Below are 13,734 nucleotides of genomic sequence, written 5' to 3' on the forward strand. Positions count from 1 at the left end.
AACGGTAGAGTTAATGCTAAAATGTTAACCTTAGCATATTCGGACAAGATTCACGCTGTAAAATGTCATTTATATTGGAACATTCATTGGGACGGCAACTTCTATTGTCTACACAATAAATATTACACATTAATATGCCATAACGTATACATGAAACGTTTATAGCTCTAAAATAAGCAACTTTACATGATAAACAGAAGTTTATTTCAGTATTTGAGGCCACATTTCCAAGTGTACAAACATGTATAAGCAATATTTTGCGGATGGACAAACATAACAATGTAATTAGTTCATTTTCATACAGGCTAGTTACGCTTTAGAAACATTGCTATAGACTCCATTTTGCTGTTGCTGAAAGTTATTTACATTTTAATTTTCATAAAAATTATGGTAACAAGTACGTAAATACAGTTTCCTCTGAACAGAATAGAATGGACACAGAAGTAAAATATGAATTTGTATCTTGTGTAGCATTAAAATCACATTTATCACATATCAATACAATTCATATTATTATCAACGTTTGTTAAACATCCAACGTAAGCTTATAATCAAACTGATGAATTTGCATAATTGCGTACATAAGCTCCTTGGCATGTTGAAGATCCAATATGTATGTTTCAGTTTCCGGTGTGGACTTGATTTATCCATAGTCTTTTAGTAAAGATGATGACGCCAGCTTTGAATATCAATATCATGACACCTTTGTCTTAATTAACTGTTTCAAGTTTTCGTGTCAACCAATGGCAGTATTTTATTACCAAAACAGTAATAAAATGTCATTTAAACAATCTCTGACAAGTATTCCTGCTAACTCACAAATATTTATTTCATCCACAAGCTCATCGAGAAAAAATGTAAATAGATCCAGGCTAAGCTTGTAACCTTGCTTTACCCCAGGTGATATGTTAAAAATTTCAGATCTCTTATATCAAGCTGACACCTTATGATATATACATTTCAGCAGCCTGAAGATTTCACCAAGGAAGCATTTGGTGAAAAGTACACATGAAAGCTCATTTCCATTCACAACATCAAGGGGTTGCATAAATTGGATGGTTGGGGTTTCTGTGATATGTTTGGCATTGAGATTGAAGTACGAAATGTTATCAACTTTTGAATAGTGAACTCTAAATCCTGCTTGACATGCGTGTAAAATCTCATTTAATTCAATCCAGATATATCATATGTCATATCGACATATCTTATCAGCAGTCATGTTATTAAACTGTCGGGATGCATCCCGGCATACACTTTTGAAATTCCTCTTTGCATCAATATACCAACTGATATTTTCATTGGACCGACACCCCCCGAAACGTGTTTAAGTGAAAGAATTGTTACTCTCTTAGCACGCTGACAGTCGTGATCAAACGATTCATGTTGTACAGACTTTAGCTACTTTATACACCTCTGTTAAAACCTACATGCTGCATTAGTTCTCTAAGGTTGTCAACATTGACATTTACGTTTACATACGGAATCTGAGTCTGGTCGAGAATGCATAATCATGTCTAGAATAGCACTTAACAATTTGATGAGGCCAGTATATGATAGTTAACGCAACTTTTGGTCCTAAAGTCACAAAATCACTTTTGTCCAATCTAATTTTACGCATGTATTCACGGCGTTTTTAGAAAGACGATGTTGTAGTCAAATCAGTGATAACAATGTATTTGTATTGAATTTGGAGCCATTTTTGTCAGCTTAACATGAACTCAACCGATCACAACTGACGAATGCCCTGTAAAATGTCATTGATTGGGAAGGTAATTTCTACACAATAAATAATGCACGTTCATATAACATAACATAAAAAGTTTATAGCACTATACAATAAAACTACATTTGAGCATTTCCATATGAATTAAATTGAACAATACAAATCATATATGGTGAAAGCAAACTATACAGGCAACACAGATATACCAGGACCAAGAATCACGAGCTCAACGAATTCACACAATGCTACTAGTAGGCATTCTTCCGGTACTACATCAATGTCGGATCATTATTTGCATGCCTGAACTTCAAGGTATCTAGTCGTTCCTTTAAATATCTATACTTCCTCTCTTGGGGGCAGTCATTCTTCTGCAATCTCGGAAAGGTTGGGATGTTTTCCCACAATATACTTGAGACGGCCATGCCAACCCCCGAGGTTGTTGCTTGTATGGGGACGGTCAGTAGTTTTGGTACAGTCGAAAAGAGTCACCTTGGTTTCGTTGTGTACAAGTCCATGGTTGTGGCTTCCAGGTATTTTGGGAAATTATGTCGTTCACTGTTGAGTTCACTTGTCAGCCCGCTGTTACAAATGCCATATTTAGTGGTTGGCGAACACCAAGCCAGACTTCCAGAAGCAGCCCGCCATGACGTCCGCCACCGCAATGTTGTGATGATAAGCCATGGTGGCCGAGACGGCCCTAATCTCGCGTGTTAGTTCGAGGCGGAACTGGTCTGTCCTGACTCTTGTAGGCCTCTATAATGGCGGACCGAGGGTAGACCCCAAGTGCTGTCCTGTCAATCGCCCATTTGCTCCTCTGGGAGTGAGGGAGGAAGAGCCTCCGCTGCCCCTGTCTGAGGCGGCGGGTGCGGTCGGTATATACGTCCCAGTTCGTCTGCCTGTTGGTTTTTGCAGACGAAGTCGGGGGCTAGTCCCAGGGACGCAGACCCAGCGTCTGCAGCCTCGAATCTAGGAGGTCTGCCTGAAGAGTGCGAAGCTCCAATATTTGGGCCGCCGAGGCCATGGCCATTAGAAAGGTGGTTTCACAGTGACGCGGAGGAGGGGAGCCTCGTCTAGAGGCTCATAAATTTCTGACTTGAGGTGGTCAAATACCACCGCCAAATCCCGCCGACCCTCCGCCTGTCAGAAAGACTTGATTAGTTCCCTTAGCACCGAAATGTCCAATCCCAGCGACCTCTTCCTTACAACGGACACGATTGCCACCAGACTGGTGTTATCTGGAGCAGAGAGGCAGAATCCGCCTCCACGCCATGGTCCTCACAGAAAACGAAAAGGAGCCCCACTGGAAGTCGTAGAGCTTCTGAGTGGTTTTCCTCTGTTAGGAAGCCAGGGCGAAGGCTACTCGCTGGGAGTATCCGCTCTTCCTGAGCCCCCTTTGAATCCAAGCCAAACATGCAGATCGAATACCTAAGGGTTTTCATGGCCGCTTGTCTTGCTTAGGAGTAGGTCACTCCGGAGACAAAGTCTGTGAAGGGGAACGCACCAGGGTCGAGTCGGTCACATGGGAGCCATGAAGCTTGGCCACTACCTGTGCTAGAATCGCTGGTGGAGGGAAGGCATAAGCGTCCATCCCTTCCCACTCTAACGATAGTTCGTCAAGGGCCCAGGCCCCTGGGTCCGGCAGTGGGGATACATAAATCAGGAGCTGTCAGTTCAGCATGGGCCTGCCGAACTGGAGACAGTGGGACTGAAACGTCCGCGGGTTCAGTTGCCACTCCTTTTGAAGGAGGCGCGTCCAGCCGATAGAGAGCGTCTGCCAGGATGTTGTTGATTCCTGGGATGTGAACCGTGCGGATGCTCAGGTGGAGCCTGTCTACAAGTTCGAACAGGCGGAGTGTCAGGTCTAGGAGAGGAGTGGCCCTGGTCAAGCCTTGTCATTTGATCGTCCAGGCTGTGACCGACCTGTCCTTGTGGACCAGTAAGGTATGGTGCCTGAGGGGAACTGACAAGTGGAGGATGGCAAGCCAAATCGCGTCCAACTCCAGCACATTGATGTGCCGGTCCTTCTGGTCTGTTGACCAGGTATGTGTCGTCTGGCCCGACCCCAAGTGAGCGCCCCATCCTTGTGTGGAGGCGTCCACGAAAAGGTGACTGATTGGGGGAGGTATCCTTAGGGGAACTATTCTAAGGATGTTGTCGTCCACCTGCCACCACGCGAGAAAGTGAGGTGGGAGAGTTATAGTGTGAAGACAGTGGGTCTCCCTGACGTGCTCGTTGAGGAACACCTGAAGGGGTCGGAGCATCAGCCTCCCTCTGATGGTCAGGTCCTCGGCGGACGTCAGGAGGTCCAGTATCTGCTGCCACTGCCTGAGGGACAGGGTCTGTGATAGTGCACGAATCATTAGGGGCCTTGTCATCCGCTCCCTGGGTACAAAGGCCTTGAAGGCTTCTGTATCCAGTATGACGCCTAGGTATTGGAGAGAGGTGGATGGTACTAGATCCAAATTCTCCAGGTTCACTAGCCACCCTAGGCGTCGAAGGACGTGGATGATGAGGTCCCGTTGCGCCTCGAGAAGGGAGGGCGAAGGGTTGTGAGCGAACCCATCGTCCAGGTACATGTGGATGGGTCACACAAGTGAATATCATAGGGAGGAGGAAATCCCAAACGGGAGGACATTCCGTTGAAAGTGCCTGTCCCCCAAGATGAAACGGCGGTACCTGCAATCCGCCAAGTGAATGGGGATGTGCAGGTACGCATCCTTGAGGTCGATGTCTGAGACTGAGGGCTGCAGCAACCGCATGACTGATGGAATGTTCAAGAGTCGAAAATATGGCAGTGTTGATAGGAGGTAGGAGGTGTTGAACTCCCTCAGGTCGTGCATCAGCCGCCATTTCCCTGAGTTGCGTCTGGGCCTGACAAAAACGGGGGAATAGAACCCGGGAGTCAGATCCTGAAGGGGGATTTCCTGAACTTCCCCCCTGGAGATGAGAGACTCCACCTGTTCTAAGGTGAGTTAGAACCTGAGCGAGTCCATTGGACGTTCCACTGGAGATCAGGTTAGAGGGGGCGGAGAAGAGATTGGGATGTGGAAGCCCCACTCCAGGATCCGACACATGAACGTGTCTAGTCCTAGCTGATGCCAGTTCGGGACAAAGAGGCTCAGACGGCCTCCAACGGTCCCATTGAGCGGAGGAATGATAGGTGGTGGAAGGACTGATGGGCACCAAGAGTCAATTCTTCTTGGGGGTCCACTTACCCTTGGTCCGTTTCCGGGGAGTGCCCATGCTGGGGGTTTGGAAACCCTGGTTAGTCTGGCTGGGCTGGTTAGACTGGTTCGTGGGTCCTCTGCCATGACCTCCAAACCGAAAGTCCACCTTCCCCGTCTGCTTCCTAGGACTGACGCGCTGGAGGACCTCCCTGACGCTTGCAGCGGGTGGAGCCTGCGGAGGGTCCGCCGTTTGTCATGATCCGATTGGTTAGATCCTGCTGCTTGATCTCGCGTGCCTTCCCGTCTGAGGTTGATAATGGCGGCCGAAATCCTAGCAGCTGATAGGGTGACTTATGCCACTCTGCCGACAACAGCTCCAAACACCCTGTACAGAGGCTCCTTGCCCAGCTCCATCCCTGCCTCCTTGGCGAAAGTGGCCATAGCTTGGCAGGCGTGAGCAACATAGTTGCTCAGCCCCACAATGGATGTAACCTCCTTGTCCAAATGGATGAGGTGATGGTCTGACACTTTGTGGTGCACGCCTGCAGATGCCACTCAAGAGATGTCCGGGTCCAAGGAGGGAGGATCTAGCAGAATGGGCGAGTTCGCCACAGGAAGCCTAATCCTCTGTTTATCTGAGAGAAAGGGCTGAGGGATAAAGTGACCTGGTCCGGCGGAGGCAACAGCTTCCTTCAATTTCTTAGCAGCTGCTTCGAGGAAGCGGTGCAGAGGGAGGACCTTCCGAGGGGAGAGAACCAAGTCTTCAAGGCAGAAAAACTCTCCTCTTGCCCTGGACGCGGCAGACGGTTGGTTCTCTACCTCCGCCAACACCACGCCAGTGTATTTGGCAATAGCCTCCAGCCTAGAAGCAGAGTCAGAGACTGGAGGGTTAGGTTCTGGAAGGATAGGGTGGCTGTCATCCCCCACCTCTTTCGGAAGGTGATCACCTGGGGGGGATGACCTGGGAGGGGATGACCTGGGAGAAGGAGAGGGAACAGGTGTCTGCCTCCGGCTGGGAGCCGCTGCGGAGGCAAGGGGTGGGGTGGAGCTGAGGGTTCGAAGGAGCCTGACAGCTTGGACGTAAGAGGTACACCGGCTGACGAGTGAAATCGTCATATAAGCGCTTAATGCGGATTTGAACTCACGCCATGTAATGAACTTAGAATACATTTTTCAACTGGTGAGAGTAAGATGAAGGGTTACCTCCTTTTATTTTTGTTTGTTTCTTTGTTTCTTTGTTTTCAAACTGTTTTCTGTTCTGTTTCCTTTTTTTGTTGGTTTTACTTTGCTTTCGGTGCCTTCGGTGGAATTATGGAATCTCTGGGAAGATGGTGGTGTGACATAGCTCTGGTTGGAACACTCAACCAGATGAATATTACAGGCGTGTTTGAATTTTATTTTGCTGATTCAAAAGTGACGCAGAAGTCTTTTATCACATCAATTTCTAAACCGAAGAAAAGTATTAAGATATGCACTTCACTGATGATGAGAGGTATATGGGTGTTATATGTTTTGTATGGGTTTTTTTACCTGACACGTCTTTCCAGCTGACTTGACTTATGTATTTGTGACAGATGTAACGCTTACAGTTTTGCTAACGTCTGTTGTATTCTTGTGAATACTGAAAGGTTTTCGTTACTTTCATCAAACACACTTTACGGTCAAATGAGATTCGGTATTTCACAGTCCCAGAGCCTCTAACTCCTTTTTACCTGTTCACTACCAAGGAAGGTAGTTGAACGTATCAAGAAAAGCCTATATCAACACTGTTGGTTGGGTTGGGATTCGAAAAGACTCTGGGGCCTTGATGTGTTAACTCTTCCAAGACAATGGGCATAAACACAAGGCATTTACCTGTGTGGTACTGGACGTATAAATTAATGCCAAGTACTTACTGCCATCGTTTGATTTTGACTTCATCATATATTTATTAATATCGAACATAGTTTTCTCATGTGTACTGTAACTCGTTAGACATGATGTAAATAACTAACAGCTGCGTTAAATCCTCGCCGCCTCAGCTAATGGACTAACAAGTAGCATCCAGAATACTGGACTGTTTGTTTACTTTTAAAGTCGCAGTCGGCAGCTATATGGCGGTGGTCAGTAAATAATCGAGTCTGGACCTGACAATGATGTGATCAACATCAAGACCGTCGATCTACGGATACGATGGGACACGATGACATGGGTCAACCAAGTCAATGAGCCTGACCATATTTGTGGTGTTAGTTTTCACTTCCAGCTTCTAAACATCTGAATACAAATGTTTGGACACATTCAGTCATGGCTGGTATAAGTTTCTTTAATAATTTCAAATAATTTAAATTGTTCACGTCGCGATATGGATGCAATATTGCCGATGTGACGGTAAATATTAACCCACTCGGTCACTTAATACATGTACTTTTACAGTATTTGGTACCTGTGACGAAAGGATACGCGTAAAATAAATATGGTTTATTCAATGTTGTTTCATTACTCTTCAGATCCAGTAGCAACTCCTTCTTCAGCAACGACAGCAGCAACAACAACGACTACACTTCTAGCTACGACTGAAGTTCGGACAACTACGGCTGATGACACCACGACAGAAAAGCCACCACCAGTGACAATACCTATCACTGATACAGCAACTGCTACAGACACCAAACCTACAACAAATACAGCGTCTACAAAGATTACACCTGCCATTACTACAAAAAGCACTACAACTACAACACCTACAACTACACCGCATACCACAACTACAACTTCTACCACTGTAACACCTACCACTAAAACGACCTTAACATCCACCACACCTTCAACTTTAACTCCTACAGCTACAACAGCAACCACTGCTACCAGCACAACCTCTCAGACCTCCATACCTACGACATCTACATTAACACCCACTACAACCTTAACTACAACTACAAAACTAGCATATACCACTACAGCCACAATACCTACCACTACAACAACCGCTACTACCACTGGAACTACAACATCTACCACTGCAACCACCACTACAACACCTACAACTACTTTATCAACCATTAGACCACCCACAACTACAACACCTGCCACTACAAGACCTACACCTACAACACCTTCCACTACAAATCCTAGTAAATATACCAGTACAACACGTACCAGTACAAAACATGCAACTACATCGCCTACCACTACAACACCTACAACTACAACGACTACCACAACTACAACACCTTCCATTACGACACCTACCAAAATATCACCTACCACAACTACAACACCTTTCATTACAATACCTACTACTACATTTACAGCTCAAACGTCTACCACTACAAAACCAACCACTACAAAACCTATCATTACAACACCTACCACTAAAACACCCACCACAACTACAGAACCTCCCATAAGTACAACACCTACCACGAGTTCAACCCCTACGACTACAACACGAAAAACTCTCACTACCACAACTAATGCTACAACATCTGTTTCTACAGTAGGTACCAGTACAACACATTCCACAAGAATACCTGTCACTACAGCACCTCAACCTACTACGTCTACAAATACTACACCTACCATTACAAAACTTGCATCTGCAACACTTTCCACTTCAACAGCTGCCACTATGACAGCTACAACAACAACTTCCACTACAACACCTACCACAACTGCAACACCTACCACTGCAACATCTCCGACTGCAACACCTAGAAGTACAACATCTATCACTACAAATCCTACCAATACAACAACTTCAAGTACAAGCTCTATCACTGCAATACATACAACACCCAACACTACAATACTTCACAATAAAACAACTACAACTACAACGTCTCTCATTACAACACCTAGAAATACAGCACCTACCAGTACAACACCTAAAACTATAAAACCTTCCACTACAACACCTACTATAGCTACTACTACGACAACGTCCACCATTATAACACATACGTCTATTACACTTACTAATAGAACACCTACCACTACAACACCTACCACAACTACAGCACCTACCACAACAACACCCACAACTGCAACACCTATTGCTACAACTACAACACCTACTAATACAATACCTTTTACTACAACACCTACAACTATAACGCCTACCACAGCTACAACACGAACCACAACACCTACAACTGCAACACCTACAACTACAACACCTACTAATGCAACACCTTTCACAACACCTTCTACTATAACACCTAGCACAACTGCAACACCAACCACTACAACACCTACAACTACCGTACCTACCACAACAACACCTACACCTTGGACTACAGCGCTTACCACAACTACAACAACTACAACTAAAACACCTACCATTGCATCATCAACCACTAGAACACCTACAACTACAACACCTACAACTACAGCACCTACCACTACAGCACCTTCCACTACTAGAAGTAAAAATACAACACCCAACAGGACACAATATTCCACTACAACTGCGAATGCGGCAACACCTTCCAGTACAACGCCTAACACAACCATAACATCTACCACTATAACACCTTCCACCAAAACTACTACTGCAACACTTACATCTACAACATCTGCCACTACAACACATTCCACTTCAACATCTACCACTGCAGTACCTACCACCATGACACCTACAACTACCACAGCTACCACTACAATACCTACCACTACATCTATATCTACATCATCTACCACTTCAACACCAACAACTACAACATCTACCACCTCAACATCTACCACTATGACACCTACAACTACCACAGCTACCACTACAATACCTACCACTACATCTATATCTACATCATCTACCACTTCAACACCAACAACTACAACACCTATCGCCACAATACCTACAACAACACGTACTACAAGTGCTACACCCACCACAAGTACAACAACTTCCACTACATCACCTTCAACTACAACACCTTCAACTACAACACCTACCTTTACAACTTCTACGACCAGAACATCTACGACTGCAACACCTACCACAACTACAATGTATACCACTACAACACCTACCATTACAACAGCTACAACTACAACACCTACAAGTACGGCACTTCCCATTACACCAACTCCAACACCTACCACAACTGCAACTCCTACCACACCTACAGCACCTACCACTACAACACCTTCAACTACAACACCTACCTCTACAACACCTACAACCCCAACACCACCTACAACTGCAGTTCCTACCACACCTACAGCTCCTACAACTACAACACCTACAACTGCAACACCTACCACCGCAACATCTACCACTACAACACCTACAACTACCACAGCTACCACTACAATACCTACCACTACGTCTATATCTACATCATCTACCACTTCAACACCAACAACTACAACACCTACCGCCACAATACCTACAACAACGCCTACTACAACTGCAACACCCACCACAAGTACAACACCTTCCACTACATCACCTTCAACTACAACACCTACCTTTACAACTACTACGACCAGAACATCTACGACTGCAATATCTACCACAACTACAATGTATACCACTACAATACCTACCACTCCATCTATATCTACATCATCTACCACTTCAACACCAACAACTACAACACCTACCACCCCAACATCTACCACTACAACACCTACAACTACCACAGCTACCACTACAATACCTACCACTACATCTATATCTACATCATCTACCACTACAACACCAACAACTACAACACCTACCGCCACAATACCTACAACAACACCTACTACAAGTGCTACAACCACCACAAGTACAACACCTTCCACTACATCACCTTCTACTACAACACCTACCTTTACAACTCCTACGACCAGAACATCTACGACTGCAATATCTACCACAACTACAATGTATACCACTACAATACCTACCACTACATCTATATCTACATCATCTACCACTTCAACACCAACAACTACAACACCTACCACCCCAACATCTACCACAATGACACCTACAACTACCACAGCTACCACTACAATACCTACCACTACAACTATATCTACATCATCTACCACTTCAACACCAACAACTACAACACCTACCGCCAAAATACCTACAACAACACCTACTACAAGTGCTACACCCACAACAAGTACAACACCTTACACTACATCACCTTCAACTACAACACCTACCTTTACAACTCCTACGACCAGAACATCTACGACTGCAATATCTACCACAACTACAATGTATACCACTACAATACCTACCACTACATCTATATCTACATCATCTACCACTTCAACACCAACAACTACAACACCTACCACCCCAACATCTACCACAACGACACCTACAACTACCAGAGCTACCACTACAATACCTACCACTACAACTATATCTACATCATCTACCACTTCAACACCAACAACTACAACACCTACCGCCAAAATACCTACAACAACACCTACTACAAGTGCTACACCCACAACAAGTACAACACGTTCCACTACATCACCTTCAACTACAACACCTACCTTTACAACTCCTACGACCAGAACATCTACGACTGCAATATGTACCACAACTACAATGTATACCACTACAATACCTACCACTACATCTATATCTACATCATCTACCAATTCAACACCAACAACTACAACACCTACCACCCCAACATCTACCACTATGACACCTACAACTACCACTACAATACCTACGACTACAACTATATCTACATCATCTACCACTTCAACACCAACAACTACAACACCTACCGCCAAAATACCTACAACAACACCTACTACAACTGCTACACCCACCACAAGTACAACACCTTCCACTACATCACCTTCAACTACAACACCTACCTTTACAACTCCTACGTCCAGAACATCTACGACTGTAATATCTACCACAACTACAATGTATACCACTACAATACCTACCATTACATCTATATCTACATCAGCTACCACTTCAACACCACCAACTACAACACCTACCACCCCAACACCTACCACAGCTACCACTACAACACCTACCACTACGTCTATATCTACATCATCTACCACTTCAACACCAACAACTACAACACCTACCACCACAATACCTACAACAACACCTACTACAACTGCTACACCCACCACAAGTAAAACACCTTCCACTACATCACCTTCAACTACAACACCTACCTTTACAACTCCTACGACCAGAACATCTACGACTGCAATATCTACCACAACTACAATGCACACCACTACAATACCTACCATTACAACAGCTACAACTACAACACCTACAAGTACAGCACTTCCTATTACACCAACTCCAACACCTACCACAACTGCAACTCCTACCACACCTACAGCACCTACCACTACAACACCTTCATCTACGTCACCTACCTCTACAACACCTACAACCCCAACACCACCTACAACTGCAGTTCCTACCACACCTACAGCACCTACCACTACAACACCTACAACTGCAACACCTACCACCGCAACATCTACCACTCCGACACCTACAACTACCACAGCTACCACTACAATACCTACTACTACAACTATATCTACATCATCTACCACTTCAACATCAACAACTACAACACCTACCGCCACAATACCTACAACAACACCTACTACAACTGGTACACCCACCACAAGTAAAACACCTTCCACTACATCACCTTCAACTACAACACCTACCTTTACAACTCCTACGACCAGAACATCTACGACTGCAATATCTACCACAACTACAATGCACACCACTACAATACCTACCATTACAACAGCTACAACTACAACACCTACAAGCACAGCACTTCCCATTACACCAACTCCAACACCTACCACAACTGCAACTCCTACCACACCTACAGCACCTACCATTATGACACCTTCATCTACGTCACCTACCTCTACAACACCTACAACCCCAACACCACCCACAACTGCAGTTCCTACCACACCTACAGCTCCTACCACTACAACACCTACAACTGCAACATCTACCACCGCAACATCTACCACTATGACACCTACAAGCACAACAGCTACCACTACAAATCCTTCTACTACTACAACATCTACATCTACATCACCTACCACTCCAACACCGACAACCACACCACCTACCTATACTATTACACATACCACAACTGCAGCACGTACCACTACAATACATACCACTACAACAACTGCAAGTACAAAATCTCTCACTGCAACACCTACCATTACAACAGGTACAAGTACAGCACTTACCACTATACCAACTACATCTACTGCATCTGTTACTACAACACCTTCATCTACAACAACCACAACACCACCTACAACTGCAACACCAACCACAACTGCAGCTCCTACCATACCTACAACATCTACCACTACAACACCTAAAACTACAACACCTACCACTGCAACATCTACCAGTCCTACAACCACAACAGCCATCAGTAGAGTACCTACTACTACAACATCTACATCTACATCACCTACCACTACTGCACCAACACCTAAAACACCTACCACCACAACACCAACAACACCTGCAGCACCCACCCAAAGTACAACACCTGTCATTACATCACCTTCCACTACAAGAACTACACGTACAACACCAACATCTACAACATCTACCACTACAACACTTACGACTACTGCACCTACTACTACAGTCACCACCACTACCACAACACCTATCACCACAACACCTACCACTACAAGATTTACTGCAACTTCAGCACCTACCACAAGTACAACACCTACCGCTACAACACCAACTATAACACCCACCACAATAGCAGCCACCATCACCACTTCAACAACTATCAGAACACCTTCCACTATTACGCCTACGACAACAGCAACACCAACCACTAA

At 44.9% G+C, this 13,734-nt stretch overlaps 1 protein-coding gene across 1 annotated transcript; it reads left to right on the forward strand.

Annotated features, from left to right (window-relative positions):
- The first annotated feature begins 6,359 nt into the window (after nt 1–6,359).
- On the forward strand, nt 6,360–13,734 carry LOC137295297 (uncharacterized). Its single transcript, XM_067826611.1, has 8 exons — nt 6,360–6,382; nt 9,489–10,135; nt 10,173–10,649; nt 10,779–11,237; nt 11,493–11,669; nt 11,814–12,349; nt 12,577–13,094; nt 13,407–13,734. Exons 1-8 carry the CDS (start codon nt 6,360–6,362, stop codon nt 13,732–13,734), a joined length of 3,165 nt encoding a protein of 1,054 aa, XP_067682712.1.

Source organism: Haliotis asinina, chromosome 8 (genome assembly GCF_037392515.1).
Source record: "Haliotis asinina isolate JCU_RB_2024 chromosome 8, JCU_Hal_asi_v2, whole genome shotgun sequence".
In the NCBI taxonomy this organism is placed as follows: Eukaryota; Metazoa; Mollusca; class Gastropoda; order Lepetellida; family Haliotidae; genus Haliotis; species Haliotis asinina.

Excerpts from the sequence above, each read along its gene's own strand:
- LOC137295297 (XM_067826611.1), top strand. The coding sequence starts at position 6,360 with ATGCACTTCACTGATGATGAGAG. Across the intron at positions 11,670-11,813 it reads AACTGCTACACCCACCACAA|CTACCACTTCAACACCACCA; the intron begins GTACAACACCTT and ends TATCTACATCAG. Across the intron at positions 13,095-13,406 it reads AACACCTACCATTACAACAG|CACCCACCCAAAGTACAACA; the intron begins GTACAAGTACAG and ends CAACACCTGCAG.